This window comes from Passer montanus, unplaced genomic scaffold (assembly GCF_014805655.1).
Source record: "Passer montanus isolate IOZ18808 unplaced genomic scaffold, ASM1480565v1 scaffold6, whole genome shotgun sequence".
Taxonomy (NCBI): domain Eukaryota; kingdom Metazoa; phylum Chordata; class Aves; order Passeriformes; family Passeridae; genus Passer; species Passer montanus.
This window is the reverse complement of record NW_024371037.1, coordinates 6,849,318-6,871,249: the sequence shown is the minus strand read 5'-3', so window position 1 is coordinate 6,871,249 and position 21,932 is coordinate 6,849,318. Positions and strand designations below refer to the sequence as shown.

At 35.3% G+C, this 21,932-nt stretch overlaps 1 protein-coding gene across 24 annotated transcripts in view; it reads right to left on the bottom strand.

Moving 5' to 3' along the window:
- The window catches only part of CADPS2 (calcium dependent secretion activator 2), a 285,040-nt gene that overhangs the window by 116,971 nt on the left and 146,137 nt on the right, over positions 1-21,932 (bottom strand). For all 24 annotated transcript variants that reach the window (XM_039726825.1, XM_039726810.1, XM_039726802.1 and 21 more), the window contains exon 8: positions 20,226-20,365. In XM_039726825.1, coding sequence (XP_039582759.1) covers positions 20,226-20,365 — 140 coding nt within the window. The remainder of the gene's footprint in view (positions 1-20,225; positions 20,366-21,932) is intronic.

Below are 21,932 nucleotides of genomic sequence, written 5' to 3'. Positions count from 1 at the left end.
TCTCCTTCATGCCTTGAACACCTCTATGGAATGTAGGAACAGTGCCAGACATTAATTTCCATTCTTACACAGCAGTGCCACTGCTGAGGCTTGTTTCCATGAAGTCAAATCAGTTACATTTCATTGTGCATTTTAGGCATTACTGGACAGGCTGCAAAAGCGAAATTTAATTGCAATGAATGTTTACTTATGCCAAGAGCCATATCTGGCTCAGAAAGTCCCTCATCTGCAGATGGATGGAGTATGAAGGAATACTGATAATTAGTCTTATAAAAATTTTCCAAGTCATCTGATGCTGGCCATAGTGGAGACAGGTAAGATGAACATTTGGTCCAAGACAGTAATGCTAATCTAATATTCTAATGGAATCATTCTGCCTCAAAAAACCTACTGGTGCAGAATGACACCTGTAGGTGATCCTTTCATCAAAAACTGGCCATCTTTTGATGACAATACAAGGGTAAAAACAAGGAAAAAGGCTTTCATAGTATGACCCAGCAAAACAGTTCCCTGAAAACATCAATTTTTTAAAAACGTTTTTATACAGAATACATTAAGAATTTTAAAGATGCTAGATAAACAAACAGACTTCTGACTCCAGGTCACTTTGGAAGAAACTTCTCCAAAAGAACACAGAAGTGGACACTCTGAAGCACTTTCAGGCCTGTGCCTTGTTCTCAACAGGACATGGAAGGAAGCATGCAGGTACATATTCCCACAGATTCCTCATATACTCACACTGATACTGCCCCTAGAAGCTTCTTCATCTAGAAATGATATGCCTGTGTTTGAAACTTTTGAATGGATTTTTGCCTAAATTAATCTCTGTAATGATTTTCTCAACCATTTTAAACTTTTAAAATCTACACCCAGTAGCACAGTTCCACATCTGAGCTAGCTGTGCCTGAAAGAAGGTTGTACAGTTCATACTGAAACTGGCACCCACTAGTACTATTCAGCAATTGTTTTGTGGTACTGGAAGAGACAAACTTCAGTGTACAGGAATTTTAGAATCATTAACATAATTGGATGTTTACCCTTGGAAATGTCACACACAAGCAAACTGATTTCTGCAGGCCTTATACCAGAAAACAACAGAAATGCATCACTGAAAAATATATCCCCTTTGAGAAAGTTCCTTATGCATTTCTTCATGGTATTTAGAATTTTAGAAATTGAATTATATAATTAGGAAGAAAATCCTAAGACAGTTTTGGTTTGGGAAAAAAAAAAGCTATGCAATAAAGATACAAGTCTATAAAAACAGCATGAATTTGCTCTTTGTCAGAAGTTCTTTATCCTAACAAATACATAGAAAACAAAACATTCAAATGCTGTTCCCCCACTGGAGTTACTAAACTGGAACTGACTTGTGACTGGAACTGCAGGAGTTTAAGAATACAGAATACTGCCTGTGAGGGAGCATCAGAGCCATCTGCTGGGGTCAGTGCATTGCTGCTGCACAGACTTGTCTGACAACTGTCTTCCTGAAACTTCAATGCCACAGTGATATTCACTTACAAAACTGCCATTAAATAATTTTTTTAAATCCATAAAATCTAAGAGAAAATAGAAGCCGTGATGCTGATTAATTGGATGCGAGAAAAGGTAAGAAGTAAAGCTTCTCCTTACTTGAAGTTTTAGAAGCACTTTTAGAAAAATGGCATTTATTTGTAAATAACCCAAATGAATAAAATATCTTCTACGAGTGTTTGGGTGATCAATTAAAAAAATTACAATTAATATTTTTAGTATTACTCATAATTATTGTTCAAATCTGAAATGGAGATTTTTAATCTCTTTCCCCAAACACAATTTTACATGTGTGCATGTATATATATGTATTCATATATATATTTAGACATGTATATAAAAGGACTTGTTTCCTGCTATAGCTCAGTCAAGTATTGGAGGATAGAGCAGTTATCCTCCAATTACTGTGTCCTGTAAATATATAAGAATAGCTACCTCCACTCTTCAAATATTTTATTTATCACAATATTATAACAGAATTTATTGGAACTTACAGAGCTAAATTTTCAACTAGGCTTTAATAACTCCCACACCAAATATTTTAAAACCTTCTTCCAAAATAGATAATGTATATACAGAGAAAAACTTAATGTTTATAGGTACTAAGAAGCTACACTTTGAAACGTCTAAAATTAACATGCAGTTCCTTTACCTGTACTAGCCAGGAAAACATGCACTTTTTCAATTATAAACACTTTCACAAGACAATATAAACAATTAAAAGTGAGATTCATTCAGCTGTATTATGAACATACTGCCATCTTCTCCCTTGATTTAACCATGCTGCCCTCCTGTGGATGTCAGGACATGTACAATGTCACCGACCTGACTAAAAAAAATCCAGTTCAAATCGATCCCTGTTACCTGTTTGTGACAGATTGAAGAGGAAAAAAACGCTACTGTGTAATCACAAAAAGTGTTAAATTAAACTTGTATTTCAAATAGTTTTGAAATGAGTATTTTAAATTAGTAGAATTTCTTATTGTTCCACAAATCATGAATCTGTGGGAACATAGTGTCATACATATTAATAATACATTTATTCTCAAATTAGGGGGAGAACATTCATCGCATAGTGATGAGTTACTTCATCTGCTGAAGTGCCAACACAGTTGAACACATTAATTATAAAGATTATCCAACAACTCAAAAAGCATAGAAAAAATTTGCAAAAGTATCAGTATTTGGTAAACCAAAAAACGCTAATTAGTTAAACTGTAATCTTTTTTGCCTGGTACAGAGATACTACACACATCTTTAGAAATTATTGAGTAAAAAATAAGTTACATCTTCAAAGATAAATGTAAAAGATGGTTTAGAACAGAAGAATCTAAAATTATGAGAGGTCTATTATCAATTATTCAAAGAAATTCTCTCATGGAGAAAAAAATCTTTTTTTATCACTTATATTTACACTATTTAATCACTTACATAAAATATCTGTTGTTATAAGGTGTGTTAATAATCAATAGGAAATTAATATTATGTACTAAAATGTTTAAATACCTTGAGCTCATAAATACTGAAGAGTTGTCAGATTTGTTAAATCACTGGCTTAAAACAGAACAATGCAAAATGGATCTCTAAAACCCTAAAGTACAACTGCTGGAATGGCACATGACTGTTGCTTTTCTTTCAGACTAAATTTGTAAATGCTGACAAACTGTGCTTAAAGTCTAAATTATAAAAAATGCTTTAAATTAATTTTCTCTCTGAAGCTCTAAAACCCTAAAGTACAACTGCTGGAATGGCACATGACTGTTGCTTTTCTTTCAGACTAAATTTGTAAATGCTGACAAACTGTGCTTAAAGTCTAAATTATAAAAGAAAATGCTTTAAATTTATTTTCTCTCTGAAAAAAGACTAAAATTTTTAAAAGCTACAGAATGTAGTGTAATTTTTTGATGCTAAAATAAATTAGGAAGTAAACACTTTTAAAAAATCTTTAACTCAGAAACAATAATGAAAAGTGAAATGCTAAATTTTAAATCCAGCCGCTCAGTCAAAATATTTTTTATATTTTTGAAAAGACTGTGAAATAAATAAGAAGTCTCAGGAATGTGAAAAATGTAAGAAATTCTTTTGGGCCAAACTAGACAAGACAGTTTAGTCATATGCCATTTTGTACCAATTAGCAAAGTTGCTGACATGCCACATCAATAAAAAACAAATGACCTAAGCAGTGGCACTAATTAAATGAAATAAGGTAATTAAAAGCTTCTCAATATATAATAAAAAATAAGGCTGAAAGTGTTCTATAATGTTGTCATTTTATTTTCCCATTATCTGCTTCTCTGCTGAGTTTTAATCAGTATATCTATATGCATAAAACATAGTGTCCAGATGTTAATGTGTTGATGGCAAGAATCAGGTGTTCAATTAAAATATATTGAGTGTGCAAGGAAAAAAAACAAGCCTTCCATTAAAGAGACTATATACAGTTCAACTAAAAATGAATGTAGTATTTGTGGTTAAGTTGAACATTCACATTCTACAATGACAATAAAGTTTTACATTACATGATTACTTTATTAACTTAATCATCCGATTCTAACCTAAGGATCACAGTTATTTTCTGTTTGAAACTGGATCCACTGTTCTCCATATACAAAACAATGGTAAAGCTGTATGTACACAAATTGTTGGTTTCCCTTCTCTGAAGCTTTTTTAATTTTCATCGGTAATAAATAAAAAAACCCAATTGTAATGCATGTACTATTTGTAGAGATCTTAGCCTAGCAAGTGTTCTCAGCTACTGGCAATATTTGCAATATTTAACACCTGTCCCAGATGTGTTGTTTGCATAACTCCAATTTCATTTGGATGTCTTCATTACTCAGAATGTGTTTCTAAATGGCTTGACTAAAAGATCTGTAAAATGACATCCCATGCCCAGCCTATTTCCCTTAATCCAAAAAGAATTATTCTGTACTCTTAATCTTTAGACCTTTGCTTCAGATCTTATCCTGCCCTTCAAAACTAAGACTTTAAACCAGATAAAAATGTTAGAGATCTACAAACATTCAGCTTTAGGAAAGAGAATTGCTTCTATCCACTTCTCTACAGCAACACTACTAAAAACTGAACCAAACTTTCTTACTCTCCTTCCTTGGTCTATGACATAGTACATTCTACTTAAGACTTTCTAATAGTGCATTCTACTTCAGAACCGGAAATGATCTCAAAATTTAAATCAGCAGTGAAAATCACAAATGTAATAAGCCATGATAAACACGCTAACTTCTAAGCCACTGATTTACTGAGCAATGGCAACTAGTTATGTATTTGGGAGAAGGTACATTTCTCTCATCACAACCATACTGATTTTCACTTTTTATGAAGAAAAAAGACAACAGTTTTGGGCTGGCAATATTCTAACACTATCAGAGAAGCTCTCCATGTAGAAGAAAAGGGAAGCTGGTCTGACCCCAATGGAGAATTAGCAGTGGAACTCAAACCTACCCCTACCAGAGCACCTCCCCTGCCAATTTGTCCCCAGATTAGTCCATACAAACAGCAGCATGAAAGGCAGTCTTAGAGGTCTTTGCTGTCAATTGCACAGGATTTAACAAACACGTGCAGGGATTATACATATATTATATATATATAATCCCTGCACGTGTATGTTAAATATATATAGATTATATATTTATATATAATATATTATATATAAATATATAATCTATATATATTTAACATACACGTGCAGGGATTATATGCATATATCTTGAGACCCCACCCAGAGCACTGAGTCCAGCCCCTGGCCCGCCAACATAAGGACAAGGATCTTTGAAAGGCAGTCTTAGAGGTCTTTGCTGTCCATTGCACAGGATTTAACATACACGTGCAGGGATTATATGCATATATCTTGAGACCCCACCCAGAGCACTGAGTCCAGCCCCTGGCCCGCCAACATAAGGACAAGGATCTTCTGGAGTGAGTCCAGAGGAAGGTCACAAAGATGCTCAGAGGAATGGAGCACCTCTCCTATGAAGAAAGGCTGAGAGATTTGGGGTTGCTCAGTCTGGAGAAGAGAAGGTTTTGAGGATACCTTAGAGAAGCTTTCCAGAACATAAAGGGAACGTACAAGGAAAGACGAGAGGGACTTTTTGCAAGGGCCTGTATTATATGCATATATCTTGAGACCCCACCCAGAGCACTGAGTCCAGCCCCTGGCACGCCCACATAAGGACAAGCATCTGCTGGAGTGAGTCCAGAGGAAGGTCACAAAGATGCTCAGAGGAATGGAGCACCTCTCCTATGAAGAAAGGCTGAGAGATCTGGGGTTGCTCAGTCTGAAGAAGAGAAGGCTTTGAGGAGATCTTAGAGCAGCTTTCCAGAACATAAAGGGAATGTACAAGAAAAGAGGAGAGGGATTTTTGCAAGGGCATGTCATGATAGGACAAGAGGGAATGCCTTTAGGCTAAAGGAGGGTAGTTTTAGATCAGATATTAAGAAGAAATTCTTTCCTGTGAGGGTGGTGAGACACTGGAAAAGATTGCCCAGAGAAGTTGTGGATGTCCCCATCCCTGGGACAGTCCAAGGCCAGATTAGATGGTGCGCTGAGCAACATTGCTGAACAGGCACAAAGTTAATTTCAGATGGGATTAAACTGAAACAGATTTGTCATGGTAAGCACACAAAAAAGACCACTTGTAGTGCAAGATAAGTTTTTTACATTTTTTATTTAAAAATATTGAGTGAGCTAATAGTGTATACTCTGTATGAGTACTCTGTACGCTGCTGAGGCAGCATTCTGACAGAGGGTGGATTAGATTGGTCACACACTTTTAGTTTGTGAAAATAATTTTGCTGCCATAAGTACCTCTGATTTTGTAAAGCCTTATATTTCAAAAGACAAAAATTAGGTGAATTTTACCTTCCTAGAAGTAACAGATGGGCAGCACAAGACAGAAGGACATAAGAGGTAGGTGGCATGCCCCCATCCTTGCAGTTAATAGGACTGGCACTTCGAGTATAGAAATAATGCCAGGCCAGGCCAGACCAAATGCAGTGCCAATGTACGTCAGGTGAAAACAACTCTGTCTTAAATTTGATGTCACAGATGTATGGTATCAAGAAACAGCTCAGACCACCTGATGAGAAGACTAATAAACAAACTGCATCTTTCACCTGTGATATGTTTATGTGATATGTTTTGTGATATGCTTATTTGTAGTAGAATAAAGAAATATAAACAAAATCTGAAACAACTATTTAAATTCTGATTGGTCCTGCAGTCTGGGAAAATAAGAATGTTGCTTAGATGACTATGTACAGCATAATGTTCTGAATATCATAATAAGTTATGTCTCCATTATTATGGACTCATACATGTAAGGGAAGTTGCTAGATAAATTTCAAAATAAACTTAGATAGCAAAAAGTTAAAAATTTAAATCTGAAATAAATAAAACATATAATACAAAATAACACATAGAGTCCACCATACGTAATTCTGGAATAAGTTATGAAGCAGGAATACTTACATGTGATTTCATTCTAATAATACTGTCAGTATATTTTGGGTGCATTTACAGAGCAACAAATTCAACCAAAACTAAAAGTCAGATTTTGCTCTGAATGATTCTTTTCCAAAGCTATGGGAACTGTGTAACAATAGCATGAAGAAATTTCAGCAGAAGCCAGCCTGAACTTTCCAGTCAGAACAGAGACTCCTCAAACACGCTGTAGAGTTACTGTGAAGTTCTTGATATCTGAACTTATTACTGCAAATTGGAGAGCACTTCTGATATAATAAATTTCTTCATAATTTATTGTATTAAAAATAAGCAGCCTCCTCTATGCTTTCCTTTTAAGGACTAATGTAAGTAAGACTAATAATGCATACTCAAAAAAAAATAGTCCTGCCTATATTTCACCTCCTGTCCATGAAATTACTCAGATCATGGTTTTCACTGTGAGGACCTAATAAGGCATGCACTTTTTGCTACAGAATGACAATTATATTTTTAACACTACCTTCAATCCAGGTAGCACTGACTGGTCAGCTCATCTAGTCTACTTACTTGGTAGAAAAAAACACATGTAAATGAAATTTTAAAGTTATTACTTAGAGTTTTAGAAAAAAAATTCCAGTTACAAATCAAAGTTTTTTCTCAATTCCTCCCCTACAATTTAATGAACTTAAGGTCTATTTTCAGTAAAATATTAGTGGATCATTTAATCTTATAACTTACCAACATCTTTGCTATTTTTAATGAAAATAGAAAAAAACCCGATTTTTGCACATTAATGACTTTCCAAAGTTCTGATTTGAGCATTTCTAATACCAGGAAAAACTTTTTAGATTGAATTATTTTATTTTAAAAAAAAATCCAGTAAAGCAATGAACTTAAGGTCTATTTTCAGTAAAATATTAGTGGATCATTTCATCTTATAACTTATGAACATCTTTGCTATTTTTAATGAAAATAGAAAAAAACCCGATTTTTGCACATTAATGACTTTCCAAAGTTCTGATTTGAGCATTTCTAATACCAGGCAAAACTTTTTAGATTGAATTATTTTATTAAAAAAAAAAATCCAGTAAAGTGAATGTTTACAAGCACAAATGCAAGATTTCACACAATATGTATTTCATGTATTTCCAGGACTGAAGCCTTATTGGAGCCCTTGTCATGGGCATCAATTGAAGACGTTGCTCAGTTTGGCCCAAGCCCTTTCAGGTACTTAAATCAAATACCTAAAGAAAAAAGGATTTATCTACATTGGATAATTAGTCTCAGTAAGGAGTGTGCTTATGAAGAAAATCCCCTTATTGCCCCAAAGTTGCAGCAGTTCACACCGCAGAATTGATCCATGGCAGGTGAACTATATTCCTCTTTCATTAAACAAAATCAGCTGTGGTGCTCAACTAGTGTACCTCACATATTCCAGCCACTAAGGTGCTGTGAGCCTAGAACAAGACAGACAGAGATTAAACTACATGACCAGAAATGCACATGAGGTGATTATGAGATCCCCAGCAACAACTGAGTTTCTGTACAGATGTGTTTTGAAGGTGCTGTGAGCCTAGAACAAGACAGACAGAGATTAAACTACATGACCAGAAATGCACATGAGGTGATTATGAGATCCCCAGCAACAACTGAGTTTCTGTACAGGTGTTTCAGCACACTTCACACTTGGCTCCCTTTGTAGTCAAGAAGACAAATGCCAAACAGAGATGAGGTCTTCCAGATTTCCCTGCCCTTTGTATTGGGTAATATAATTTTGGTAGCCATCAGTGGCTAAAAATCCTTCACAGGTGCCTCAGACAAGCCCAATATTCCACTCTATGAACAATTAATTCTTTAATTCTTCTTTCTCCATGGTTTATCACATGCAATTAGCCTTCTTGGTGCAGGGCTGAATCTCACCCCACTGTTGCAACAAGTGGCGGCTGCTAGAAGGTACCCAGATGACCAGGCTCTCTCAGCAGTGATACTGCATTCGAATTTGCCCATATGGAAAACACAGGAATTTGGAGTCAATCCCATAAACTATGATGACAAGTCCTAACTGATGCTGCAGCACAGCTCATCATCATCTTTATGGCCTGGAAATTATCTCTTCTCTTTTGTGACAAGCTGAGAATTGCTGCCAAAGGTTTTCTCACTAATTTTTTCCTAACACATGCACACAATGACCAAAAAGTTGAGATGGGAAGAGCTTTAAAGTTAAGAATTGCAAACTAAAAATTGACAGTATAAGCTAGAAAAGTCTACCTAGCTGTTCTATGGGTCAGTGAGATGTTTGGTCATAGAAGGTTTTGAGATGTTACATAACAAGAGAAAAAATAATTGGCATTTATATATGAATGCAAAGCACCATTAAGGTCAATCACAACAGACAATCCATGTCAAAATAAGAAGACTTTAGGACACTGAGAATGTGAATAACTGCATTAGAGAAGGTTGAGAAGAGAACAAGGTACAAAACCCAGTATGCAGGAAATGGACAAGTACCAGCATGACCACTCAGCCCAACTGCTTATTTTGTGACGTTGAATAAGGACTTGAGCAAAGCTAGCCAAAGAAGGATTTGACACACATGCAGTACTGATCATGGGGTTTTTCTATACCTAATCAATTAGGTATACTCCATCCTAGTGAAAGTAAGAAGATTTTGAACAAATGTTGCTACAGTTATGATTTAAAGAATATACTTATACAACTGAACTTGTATCACTCTGCCCATCAGAGCTGAAGAAAACCCATTGTAACATTTCAGAAGTATGGATCTTTAAGTTGAAATATAAAAAAAGAAACACCCTATGTAACCAGTTGTAACAATTTTTTAATGTGAGGGTAGAATCACAATTTAAACATAAATTACATATTAATAAAACCAGATTATTTAATCTATTCTCAATTATTTTACTTCATTTTTAAGAAAGTCATGAGGAAAAGCAAACCAAAATTTTTCCTAAGAAAATAAATATTTTAAGTTTTACGATCAACCCACAGATATTTTTCACATGAAGTCTGTTGTGATTAAGCTAAGTGACTTTGGATCTAAATTTGTATCTCAGCTTTTACAAATATTTCAGATTAATTTCTATGGAATAAATGAAGAATGACACCTTAATTAGTAATGCTTCCCTTGGCAATTAGGATTCTCTTGGCTTCTTTCAGCAATTAAAGTGGCAGTGGCATATCATTAAGATCTTCAAAGATTCCCTGTGCCTCCTCAGAAGCAATTACTGTGCGAAGGGCTGAAAATCAGGCTCATAGCTATAATCTGTTCTCTAAGGATCTAGCAGCAGGATAAACACTTTTGCTTCTTTCTTCCACAGTAATTTTGAATTAACCCATTATCATTATCAATCATTAATGCAATTTTAATGTGTCATTTTTCATGAAGTTCAATTTAATTTTTAAAAAGTAACTGATTATAGTAAATTGATTTTGTAAAAGTGTGTGATAGTAAAATAATTTAAATGAAGACAGTTATCACATTAGCACTTCTCTCCATGACAAGATGCTAACATTCATTTAGCACAATGAGATACCAGCATTAAGCACAAAGTAGCAGAAGAGAAAATACTCCCATGAGACACCATGATATAATAATAGGAACACCTTCATACATCACTAAAAGTGCAGCTTATAACGTACATAGGAAATGTTTACCTTAATATATACAAGTGCATGTTCCTTTATGAATGTTAAAATGAGGACAGGTTTGCCAGAATTTAGCAAGATAAAGTTACACCTACATGAAGGACATTTTTGAACCTCTGACAAAATAAACAATACACACCATTGCTTTTGAACCCAATTTAATTGTTTATTAATTACGGACCAAAATTTGACCAATATTTCTGCAGAAATAGAAATCCACTAGTTATTTTTTTACATTTTCTGCTACTTTCTCAGTATTCTCATTCCAAATGTTGGAGGTCCTTGAAATACTCGGGTTTACTCTGTGCTGGGATTTATGAGTTTGATCTTGCAGAAAGGGATACTCACGTGCTTGTCTTCAGGGTCTCAGAGTCTTGGATCTTCAGAGTCAGCAACTGCCTGTGATTTACTCTTGAAAAGAAAGATTATCCCCTCTTCATAAGTTTTCTTGAAAAGCTCTTACAGTTTCAAAAGAATCATGTTAACTTCATGCTGTAGTTAACTTACAGATCAACCACGCCAGTCTTTTCCAGCAGATGAAGTATTATGAAGTATTATTCAATGAAGTATTCTGAAGTTTGCAGCCAGGATATTTTCATAGCAGTTTGTGACATATCCTTCTCCAGGATTTTTCACCAAGTAAAGAAAATATGCTCTAGAAGTAGATTTGTGGTGCTGGATGTTAGATGACACTTTGGCACACCTTGATGTAAAGTAAGGAGCAGGCATTCCTGAATATGCAGTGGTATTTGCTGTGCTGCATACTTCAGGTGCTGATTGCGGTTTTTTACCAACCCCACATTTTTTCTTCAACAGTCCACTTTGCTTGAAATTCAAACAAAGCCTATTTCATCAGCCACACAACATATCTTCCATGAGCGGTAAAAACCTTGCATTACTACAGTTTGCTTCAGCACTACAGAGCCACTTACAATTACAGTTCTTGCCTTGATCAAACCTGAGACTGTCATGATAGGTCTAGACTGAACATGGATTGGGAAATGAAACTTTTGAGTTCACTCTTCTGTTGTCTTTAAAGTCAAATAAACTCAGCTGGAACTCTAATACTTCTTTATGCCTTCTTGTCAGAAATTAAAATGAAATCTATTGCCCGGTGTCTCAAAAGTATATGGCAAGTAAATACGTGGTCACATTGTCCATGCATTGAGTGTGAACATGAGCCAACTCTAATTCAAAAGTGTTGTGAACATGTCACTGACCCCAACAGTTCTGTAGTGCAGGTACTGGCATCACTGTGTCAATGCCTGGGTTTTATGTTGCGTTTTGGCCAACTATTATGGCTCCACATCTCTGCTAGCAAGTCCCATGACCTCTTCAATCAAAATAAAAGAAACCTCCATCTCCCTTTTGCTTCATAAATATGTTTCATTATGAGACAATTCCCTTTGGAAATATACACTTTTGTTCATTTTCTGTATTCCAGACATACCAATTAGCTTATAAGGTACTCTTTGGAAAGGAGCTCCTCAGTGTGAGTAGATGGGAATGAGGTTCTTTGGACAACTTGGGCACTAGAGGCCAGCTAGACTGAGCAAACATTGTTGCATCCCATTAGCCAATACCAGGACATTCAAGAAAAACTGCAAACAACATACAGTCATGGTGAGAGGGAGAGACTAAGTTTTACTTAGACCCAGCTGAGATGAATACACACAATTCCTGTGAAGGGATCATCTTGCAGCAAACTGCTGCATCCCACAGTGCTGCAACAAGTAGCAAGATTTCACAAGGCAACAACCGTGACAAACAGGAATCAGAAATATTTTTGTTATTTGGTTAGTGAATCAAGAACACATCTTTACTTTGTGGTAATCATCCCTTTCCTACACATGAGGAAGAATGGCTGAGGATTATCTTTTCACAGAGGCATTTCAAAGGGTGCAAAGCCAGTAGAAAAATCTCCCATTTGTATATGGATTGCTGGTCATCTCAAAAAAATGCTGGCAGTGGGCAATCTCTCAAGCATTTTTAGAAAGATTTACCTTCTAAATTTATTTGAGACTAATTAGGAATAATTGTAGTAGAAATGACAAAGATACTAGCTACTGTTCTGAGTGCAACTTTTCTCTATATATAGAGAAAAGTTTACCTTAGTACCTCCAGTGCACCTTTTCTGTTTTTCAATTGTCAGTGTCTTAGCGCTGATAAACCAACGTGTCAAGGTACCCCACTCTACCTAGTATATGCTTTGAGAAAACTCAGAGAATGCTTACATAGCCTAAACACCTAAATTTTTTGGCTGCTATAGTGATGCCATATGATTAAATGATCAGAAAAGAATGCAAACTATCTGATGTTATGTAAAGCTTGCAAAACTCAAACAAATTCAACAGCTTCCATCTGACTTCTATGCTTCCTGGTCTTGAATTCACAAACCAAAAAATAAGCATTCTACCAAAGGACAAGGGAGAACTTTGCTCTTTGAGGCAGTAGCTGAAGTCCTTGCTCTGCTACCCTTTTCTAAGGAAAAATGCTACAGCAGCAAACAGAAAGCTAGATGGTGCTACTATGCTGACTTTATGATTACAACCAGATATGCAGCACACAAACTTGGAAAAATGAATCAAATACTATAAAGGGATCCAGAAGAGTTTACATGTGTAGATGAAGAAATGCTGTAATTAGGTAAGTATTTGAGTATTTTAACATTTGGTTCAGGAAATTAGGCTATATTGGTAAGAAATGAAAAAGCGAAATGAATCTCAGATAATCTGCTCTTGCTTTTAAAAGAGAAAAACATTAAGGAGAAACATGTTTTCAGTAACTGTTGAAAAGTAATATACAAAGTTTTATCTCATAGAACATATCACTAATTGAAGAAGTCTATGCTTCATATTACCATATAATACGAAGCATTAGTTAAGGATTTTCTAAGATGTTGGAAACACCCTAAGTATTATTAGGTTTCTAACACTTTCCTTCACTTTGAAGCAATTCTACACCTATTCATTTAAGAAAAAATTAAACTTGAAGTTTCAAATTAGCAAAAAATTCTTTCTATTTCATCCTTTTACTGTTGGTAAAGCAATTTTTTAAGTTATTGTGACATATTTGTATATTTTGGCTCAGACTAAGGAATGACACATTTGAAATTATGAAGGCTTATCTGTGACAGGGATCTTGCAGCGCTTGCTAAGAGAAGTGTGATTGTATTCCTGACATCTTACTTTATCTGTACAAGTAACCCAGAGTTGCAATAGAGTAATTCCTATGTATTCACCTTGCATATTTTTCTGAAGTAATGAAAGTGGGAGCAGATCTCATCAGATTGCACAAACCCAGATTGCACATCTTTAAGTTGTGAAGTTAATTCTCTCTCTCATCCTGCCCTTCTTTGCCAGGTGACCATGGACAAACAGCCCATAAGAGCTGGCACCACCCTCACTCTGGCTGATTTCAGTGCCAGGGGGCTCCTCTTAGCTGAGTTAAGAGCTCAGTAGCAGCAATGACTGAGGTCTATCCAGGTGACAGGCACACACAACAGCCCCACCACTGAGAAGCCACAGACCCCAGTGCCATCCTCAGCTCTGTCACCAAACTGCACGTGACCTTGGGTGATCTCTGTGTATTCCTGTGTTTCATTCACTCAGCTGCAAACCACATTATACTCATCTTCCTCTCTAAGGATGTGTGACAAGTGTCATAAAAACGAGAGGAAAAAATTACTTATCCTCTAATTCTACATCTGAGAAGACTGCTAACCAGAGCATTCATCTCACAGATTTCTTTTAGTTCTCAAACTACAGCAGCAGAAGGAGAAATGTGATTCTTCAGTCACATTCAGGAACCAGTACCTATATTTACTGTTTATAAATGATCTCCTAAGAACATCTCAGCCAATTTCAAGTGCAAAAGAGAGAAAAAAAGCCCCAAAACATAAGCAAATTAATGGGGATCTTTGTATTCTCAAAATACAATTATAAACAAAAAACCACAAAACAAAACCCAAAACATCAACAAGTTGTGACAGAAAAATCATTTCACACAAATTCTTTATTATTAGGGAGATGACAATTTTCAAGAAGTCACCAAAATGCTTTCTTTACAGATGAGAGACAGAAAATGCTAAATGCTCATAGAATGAATTAATGGGGATCTTTGTATTCTCAAAATACAATTATAAACAAAAAACCACAAAACAAAACCCAAAACATCAACAAGTTGTGACAGAAAAATCATTTCACACAAATTCTTTATTATTAGGGAGATCACAATTTTCAAGAAGTCACCAAAATGCTTTCTTTACAGATGAGAGACAGAGAGAAAATGCTAAATGCTCATAGAACATTAATTCCAAATGCAAAAGTTTAAGAAATTAAAGGTATATCAGTTCCATATGCAACATGTCATAGAAGAAAGCAGAACAGAACATAAAAGAATTAATTTTGCCCTTCAAATCTTGGAAGAAGTTCAGGGCAAGAGTGGGGCTGAAATGTTTTACTTTGGAAGTCAAACCCAAACACTACCACTTAGTAATATTGTCCTGTTTAGGCTGTAATTAGTAAAATTTAATTTTACTTTATTTATTTTCCTTTTTGTGTGTGTGTGTTTTTGTTAAGACCACTGAGCATTGCTAATCCTTTTAAAGCAAGCTTTAAAAAAAACCTCAGTATTCCTTTTTCATTTCTAGATTGGAAGCAACAGAATAATACCTTTTAGTAACCACTAGGCTATGCTAAGATACAACTCAATCTACTTTTTAAAATAATGCATGATTTAAATGCACGCAGATGTGCAAAAGCACATCAAAAAACCCCCATGCATTAGAGAAGATATTTAGAGTAACCCACATATCTTGAGTCAATTAACCTGTCCTGCTGGGGTTTTAAACCCTAACAAAATTATGAATTAAGGAGATCCAACTGAGCCTTCCTGAAGCAAACAGTACCTCCTTAATGCTGCTATTGTAACTCAACAGAAATAAACAGGCTTTTAGCATTTTATAGAGGAAGTTTTAAGCTCAAATTTTACTTCTTTCTTCTGATGATTTGTTTTAGATTCAAGATTGCAACAGAAAAAAATATCAGAAATGTTAAAAAAAATCTTTTATATGGATGTTTGCTTTACTAAGTAAAGGAGATTTTAAAATTATCTGGTATGTGGTCATAATTATAGATAAGGGAAAAGTTACCACATTCTGTGAGAAAGTAAATACAATACAAATTATGAGAAAGGAATCTGGATTATCATGAATTGTCAATAATTGGAATGTTTTACAAATCCCTATTAATGAGCGATATTTACCTTGTCACTACTCAGACTAGTTGTGAATACATTACAAGGCAAAGCATCGACAGGATTCAGATACAAAAGGATAATTATCTATCAATCAAGTTAATTCCCACTTTGAGAGCCTTTCATGCAAAAATAAAAATGTAAAATAAGTAATAAGATTATGTTTACTGTAAGATGTATAATAGTGTTCCATTTTTTAAAGCATGTAACAGAATACATAGAAAAACCATGAATTATTTCCATAGTTTTTTTTTGAAGTCAAATTAGTGGAGTAACACTAGATTGACTGTATTAATGTGTCAACATAAAAATAAACCTCTTTTTTGGAAAAGTACAAATGAACTGCAATTGAGATTCTCAGTAGCATTGAGTTATAAAGATTTTTATTTCTTGCTCTCAGAAAGGTTATAATAATTAAAAACAAATTCCTTTATAATCTAATTTTAAATATAATTTTTGGTTATGACTGTGGGAATCAAAGTGAGAACATGAAGGTGCTGCAGTCCAGAATTCTATTTGTGACTTTAGTACAAGACAGTATAATTTGTAGAATTGAATATTCTTGAAACATAAATGCAAGACAAATTTTGAAGTCTTCCAGCATATCCCCTGTGTTAGTAAGTAAAGTCAGTCTTAAAAAGAGGAAAATTTTCTCAAGAGGTAAAATTGAAAACCACCATTAGACTTGGCCTGTGTGTTTTGCCAACCCTGCAGAACCTAAAATATTTGGGCACAGTTCCCATATCTACAAAACTGTCTCTTACTGTAATTATCTTAGATAGAATATTAACCTACTAAAACTTATCCTTCTGCAATTGGCTGTAGGATAAAATTTGAATTCAACTCTGAATAAATTTTCAGATTCTCATCTGAAAAACATTTTGTAATGCCAACAGATTTCCTTCTTTTCCTTTGAGAGACAATGAATCTTGTATGTTAGTTTGTTAACTCTGACATACAGAAAATGTAAGTGGTCTAGCTCAAACATTGGTTAAGGATAAGGCCTGAGATTCCTCCAAAAATACAATAAAGAATTATAAATTAGCTGGGTTGAACACACTAACTACACTAGAAGTCTACTATAAGGGTTGTAAAATTCAACTTGCTGACATGATGAAATTCCAGGAGAAAGGATGATCACATTCTGTCATCCTTTTATATCTGTTCCTTTTACATACTCTATGACCCTGTACTTAAATCTATGACAACCTTCTAATAATAGAATAAAATAGACAAAAATCTCCCTGTCATTTCCACTGTTCAGGATAGCAGCAGCTGCCTTTGAGCTCTTCAGCACTTGATGTTATCCTACAGCCTCCTTCATTATATCTTATGCAAACCCTGCTTTACAGAGAGACTCGAATTTCCATATTGTGCAGGTTTTCCAGGGAATTGCAGAGCCTAGCACTGTTATAACCCTGCTCAGCAGAGCACAAACCTTTGGCTGAGCAAAGTGACAGTGCCTCCACTTCCACAGTTCCTCCAGAGTGAGGGAACATTTTCTACCAGATGCTTCCTAAGATTCACCTTCATATGTGTATGATCCTGGGAGGTGGTACTATTTTCCCTCAATAACAAGACAATTGAAATACTAAAAGTTTAAGTTTTCAAACATTAATTTTTAGGATATTTGTACCTGAACAGCACAATGATTATTTAAAGCCCCATTTCCACTGACTTCAGCTAATAGCTGTTAGTAGCATGCACCTCTATGAAATCAGATTCCAATTTATCAAACTGGATATAGGAAACAAATAACATACCATCAGTTACTATAGGAAGTCTTACAAGGAAGTCTTTCTGTGCAGCATAAAATAGGGATAAAAGTCAGTTTCTTTCAAGCAATCCTCAACTATTTTAACTGTGAAATATTTCTTTGCCTTTCTGATGATACTGCCTCTCATCCATCATGTTTCCACTCTCTTCACTAATGCAGATTTCCCTGATAACACAGCATCAGTTCAGAACCAGAGCAGCTTTAATATGTGTGTTGAAGCAGATGGGAATTCCTCTTGAAAAAACATCAAATGACCACTTAATACTTATACTTACCCAGGAAGTCAAGAGAAAGCTGCAGAGAGTGCCTGGATGATGGCTCTTCATAACATTAATAGTTCCTGACTGTACACACTAACAATTCTGCTTGCAGGTGTTCTTTTCCCTCCTAATAAATAACCTTTTCCTTCCTCTCACTGCAACTCCAGTGTTTCCTACAGTACCTCATCAATCTCTTCAATGGTTATTGAAGGAATGATAAAGTTTTTCTTTTATTTCACATATGTTAATGGTGCAGAAGTCCACACCTCCGCTGGTACCCTAACTTTCCTTAACAAGTGTCTACACAATAATCATTATAGCTAATAGCTACAAAGAAAAGGAAATGATGACTGACCTAGAGCATTTTTGGTGGGAAGAGCTACAGTATCTGCCTGAAGAATAGTCACAGCAATGACCCTGAAGTAAAATGTAGATGTAAACACAGTGCCAGGAGATGAGTATTCAAAATCAATCTGAGGAAGCAACCATCAGCAGCAGACAAAAGGGATAATGGTTGAACTAAATTATTGACAACAATATTTGATTGGGTTCTTTAATGGTCAAACAAGACTACTGATATAAACCAGTATGGAAAACTGAACTGGGGAGGTTAGGAAGACCCTCTGAAGATCCCAGAAGAACAGCTCCTTACCAAGAAAGCCTCTGGGAAACACAGGAGCATGATGAGAGGAAACATTGGAGTTTTCTCCTTGTTGCTGGATCCAGTTGCATGTTATACTCTTAACTGGGGTTGCAGACAGCATGACCCTAACATTATCAGTGACCTGATTAAAAATTGGAACTTCTCCTAGTCATTGCTTGGGATAGGTGCATGGCTGCACAACATGGCAGCACAACACACCCCTGATGTGTTTAGGGTGGAAGTTTGCAATTGAACCAGGTCATGTGCAGGTGAAGCTCTTGGATATCATTCTTTGCTGATGTGCTTCAAGTCAGCCTCCATGGCTGCCTTTTGACAAAGCTGCTGAAGAGGGCAGGCAGGAAGCACCATGCCTCCCTGCACCACTGCAGCAGCTGGATACCTCCAGCAGCAGGAAACTGAATCCATGATAGTGGGCTGGATCTAGGCAAAGATGTGCCACCACCACCAAACCATTTCACAGGTGTTTGGTGAGTGCCAATGAATTGGGCAGTAGGTGGGACTCACAGGACCGCATCATGCTTTAACACAAACACTTATCTCTGCTTTCTACTCCAACTTATTCGTGTCACTTGAGTCTTCCTGCTTTCTCCTGCTACATTATCCCATTTCCCCTATGTATTTGCTGCCCTGCTTGAAAGTTCTCTCAGTTCCAGTCTCCAAGCACAGTAGCTCCAGTCCCCCGTTGACTCCATGATTGGTTTCCCTCCCTTTCCTCACAGCTCCTGGTCACCAGCCACAGGTCTCCATGCATCAAGTCCCATTGTTGCAGTCCTAATAATTTCTATCTAAGTTTTGCAAAACCAAAATGAGGGATATGATTGACACCTGGGAAATTTGAGTCCAACTGATTAACATTTTGACAAAACTTAAGTCAGTTTGGTTGCTTTTTTAAAGAAAGCATAATGCATAGGAAATTTTGGCAATTACTGCCTGTGTACAATGGGCAAAATATAAACAGGAGGAGACTAAAAAGAAACCTATATAGCATTGATTCTTTTTGATTGCTTTATAACAAAAGACACAAACTTGCGTACTGTCAGCAACAATACCTGTTTTTGCAGGAGGGCTGAGGAACAGTGGCAGCAGTTGATTAAAGGAGCTGTCTTTATGAATAATCTATTCTGCACAGTTTCGGTGTTAGACAGAAAAACATCCTTAAAATTAGCATTCATAGACAAATTTTTTTCAAGAGAAAGACCATACAGCAGACAGAGAAAGGAAGACTGTGTGGCAGATACCACTTTATTCAGGTATATAATTAATGATATTTTAATGGGAAAATATTTTTCTCCTAAATATTTTTTAACAAAATGCCATAAATTGTAACATTCAAAACCAGTACATAAATGAGACTGCACTCTTAGTTCTGCATTTTAGATGTAGCTCATCATCTGGATTTACACATCACTGAACATCTGAAATGAACGTTATTCCTGACTAGTCCAAACTTTTTGTATAAAATGAAGATATAACACAATACCACAGTACAGGAAATGTTTTAGACATTTACAATGTTTTACAAACATTATGATTTTAGATACTTTGTTAAAACACAGGCACAGCAAGACAAAATAATAAAATAGAGACAGCCAGGAAATGGACACTTACCCACAGTGCTTCATGTGAGGTGGTTTATCCATTCTCACTGCCAGTTTAATTTTCAGGTCACTGTCCTGACTGTTTTTGGGAACTATCATTTTGTGCAGATCAGGAGACTTTGGGCTATTGGACGTTGGATATAACACAACCTGCAAGTCATGAAAAGAAAAAGTTCAGCAAGTTGATTTACAAAAACTCTTTGTAATCTTTAATGGAAACATCTAAGCACTGAAGATTCTTGTTGCATCTCCTCCAATACGAAAGATGACTAAAAAAGATTTCCTAAATCTAATAAACCAGCTGACTCAATCTCATTGTAACAGACCAATTTCAAAAATTAACTCCTTCCTTCTCTTACAAATGGGAATTTTCATATTATGAGTTAATAAAATTTCCTCCTGTTAATACATTTTGAATGAACTTTTTTTTTTAAAGGAACAGTTGGCATTTCAAAAGGGTCATGTACAATTAAATAGGAACGTAAACTTTTACATTATTCAGTGCTCTGCTGGAAACACCCTTTTGAAGCCATTTGTTGTAGCGTTATGCAATGGATCAGCCCTCAGGGGTGGCATTGCTTGGGAGAAGATAACCAAAGTGTATGTCTTGTTACTGTCTCCAATTTTTGATCAATAGCATCAATAAAAATCAATTTTAGTAAAAAACCACAGAAATTGTTGATGAATTCCAAAGCACCTTTGCTTCAAGTGGAATATAATCGATGTAAGATACTATGTCCAATTCACATGTGATATGACACAAACCTTTTGTGTAATCCACAGTAATAGACATAAAAACCCCCAAACAATTGAATTTTAAATATTTAATTTTTAAAACATTTATATAAATTTCTTGAAACTTTTATTAACAAGTAATTTTAGATTAATGTAAGTCACAAGCTGTTAAATATTTACTCACTGTCCAAAAAGTATCCATTTATAGTCAGTACAGTTAATAATTACTGCTTCATCAAATCCTTACCCAAAGTGACATGTTCAGCAGTTAAATGTTGCTGAAACATAATTTCCTTTCATTCTTATTATAAACACTACTTTTGAATCTGGACTTCGAAGTATTCTAAAGTATTAGAATTTAGACTCTGAAGTATTCTAAATGTACTACTTGGGAGATTTCCATAACATTCAGTGAGTTCTGAATTACAACTACCGTGAATTATTTTTATCATTTCAGAAGTAACAAAACTCCAAAAAGCATCATTCTTTGCATCTTTCATTTCTTGAAAAATAAAATCAATCATTATCTTAACCATCAAGTTAATTTCCTACACATCGTACTTGTGTCATATATAAAAAACACAATATATTGTCCTCTGTGTTACTACAAAGGTTAAGTTAAGGATTTGAGCAAAACTGTCCAAGCAAGTATAAATGTAACCGATGTTAAGTCAAAAATATTACAACAGTGTCATTCAGATCTAATCATCTGAAAGATGGTGTAAGTGGAAGGCCTTCAGTTTCTCATCTCAATATTTTGCAGAAGCACATTCTGTTAATATCGGGAGCTCCAGTCAAGCAGAGAAATATGATGCATCACTCCTAATCAAATATGCAACCTTTGTAAAACCAGAGGAAGAATTAACCTGTCAGACCTATTGAGTACATTCAGTACCTTTTAAAGCAATAGCAGAAGAATTCTGATTTTAGCAAACCAGGTTACTTTTTTTTCTTTTTGCAAATGCACAGAAACTACTACTTA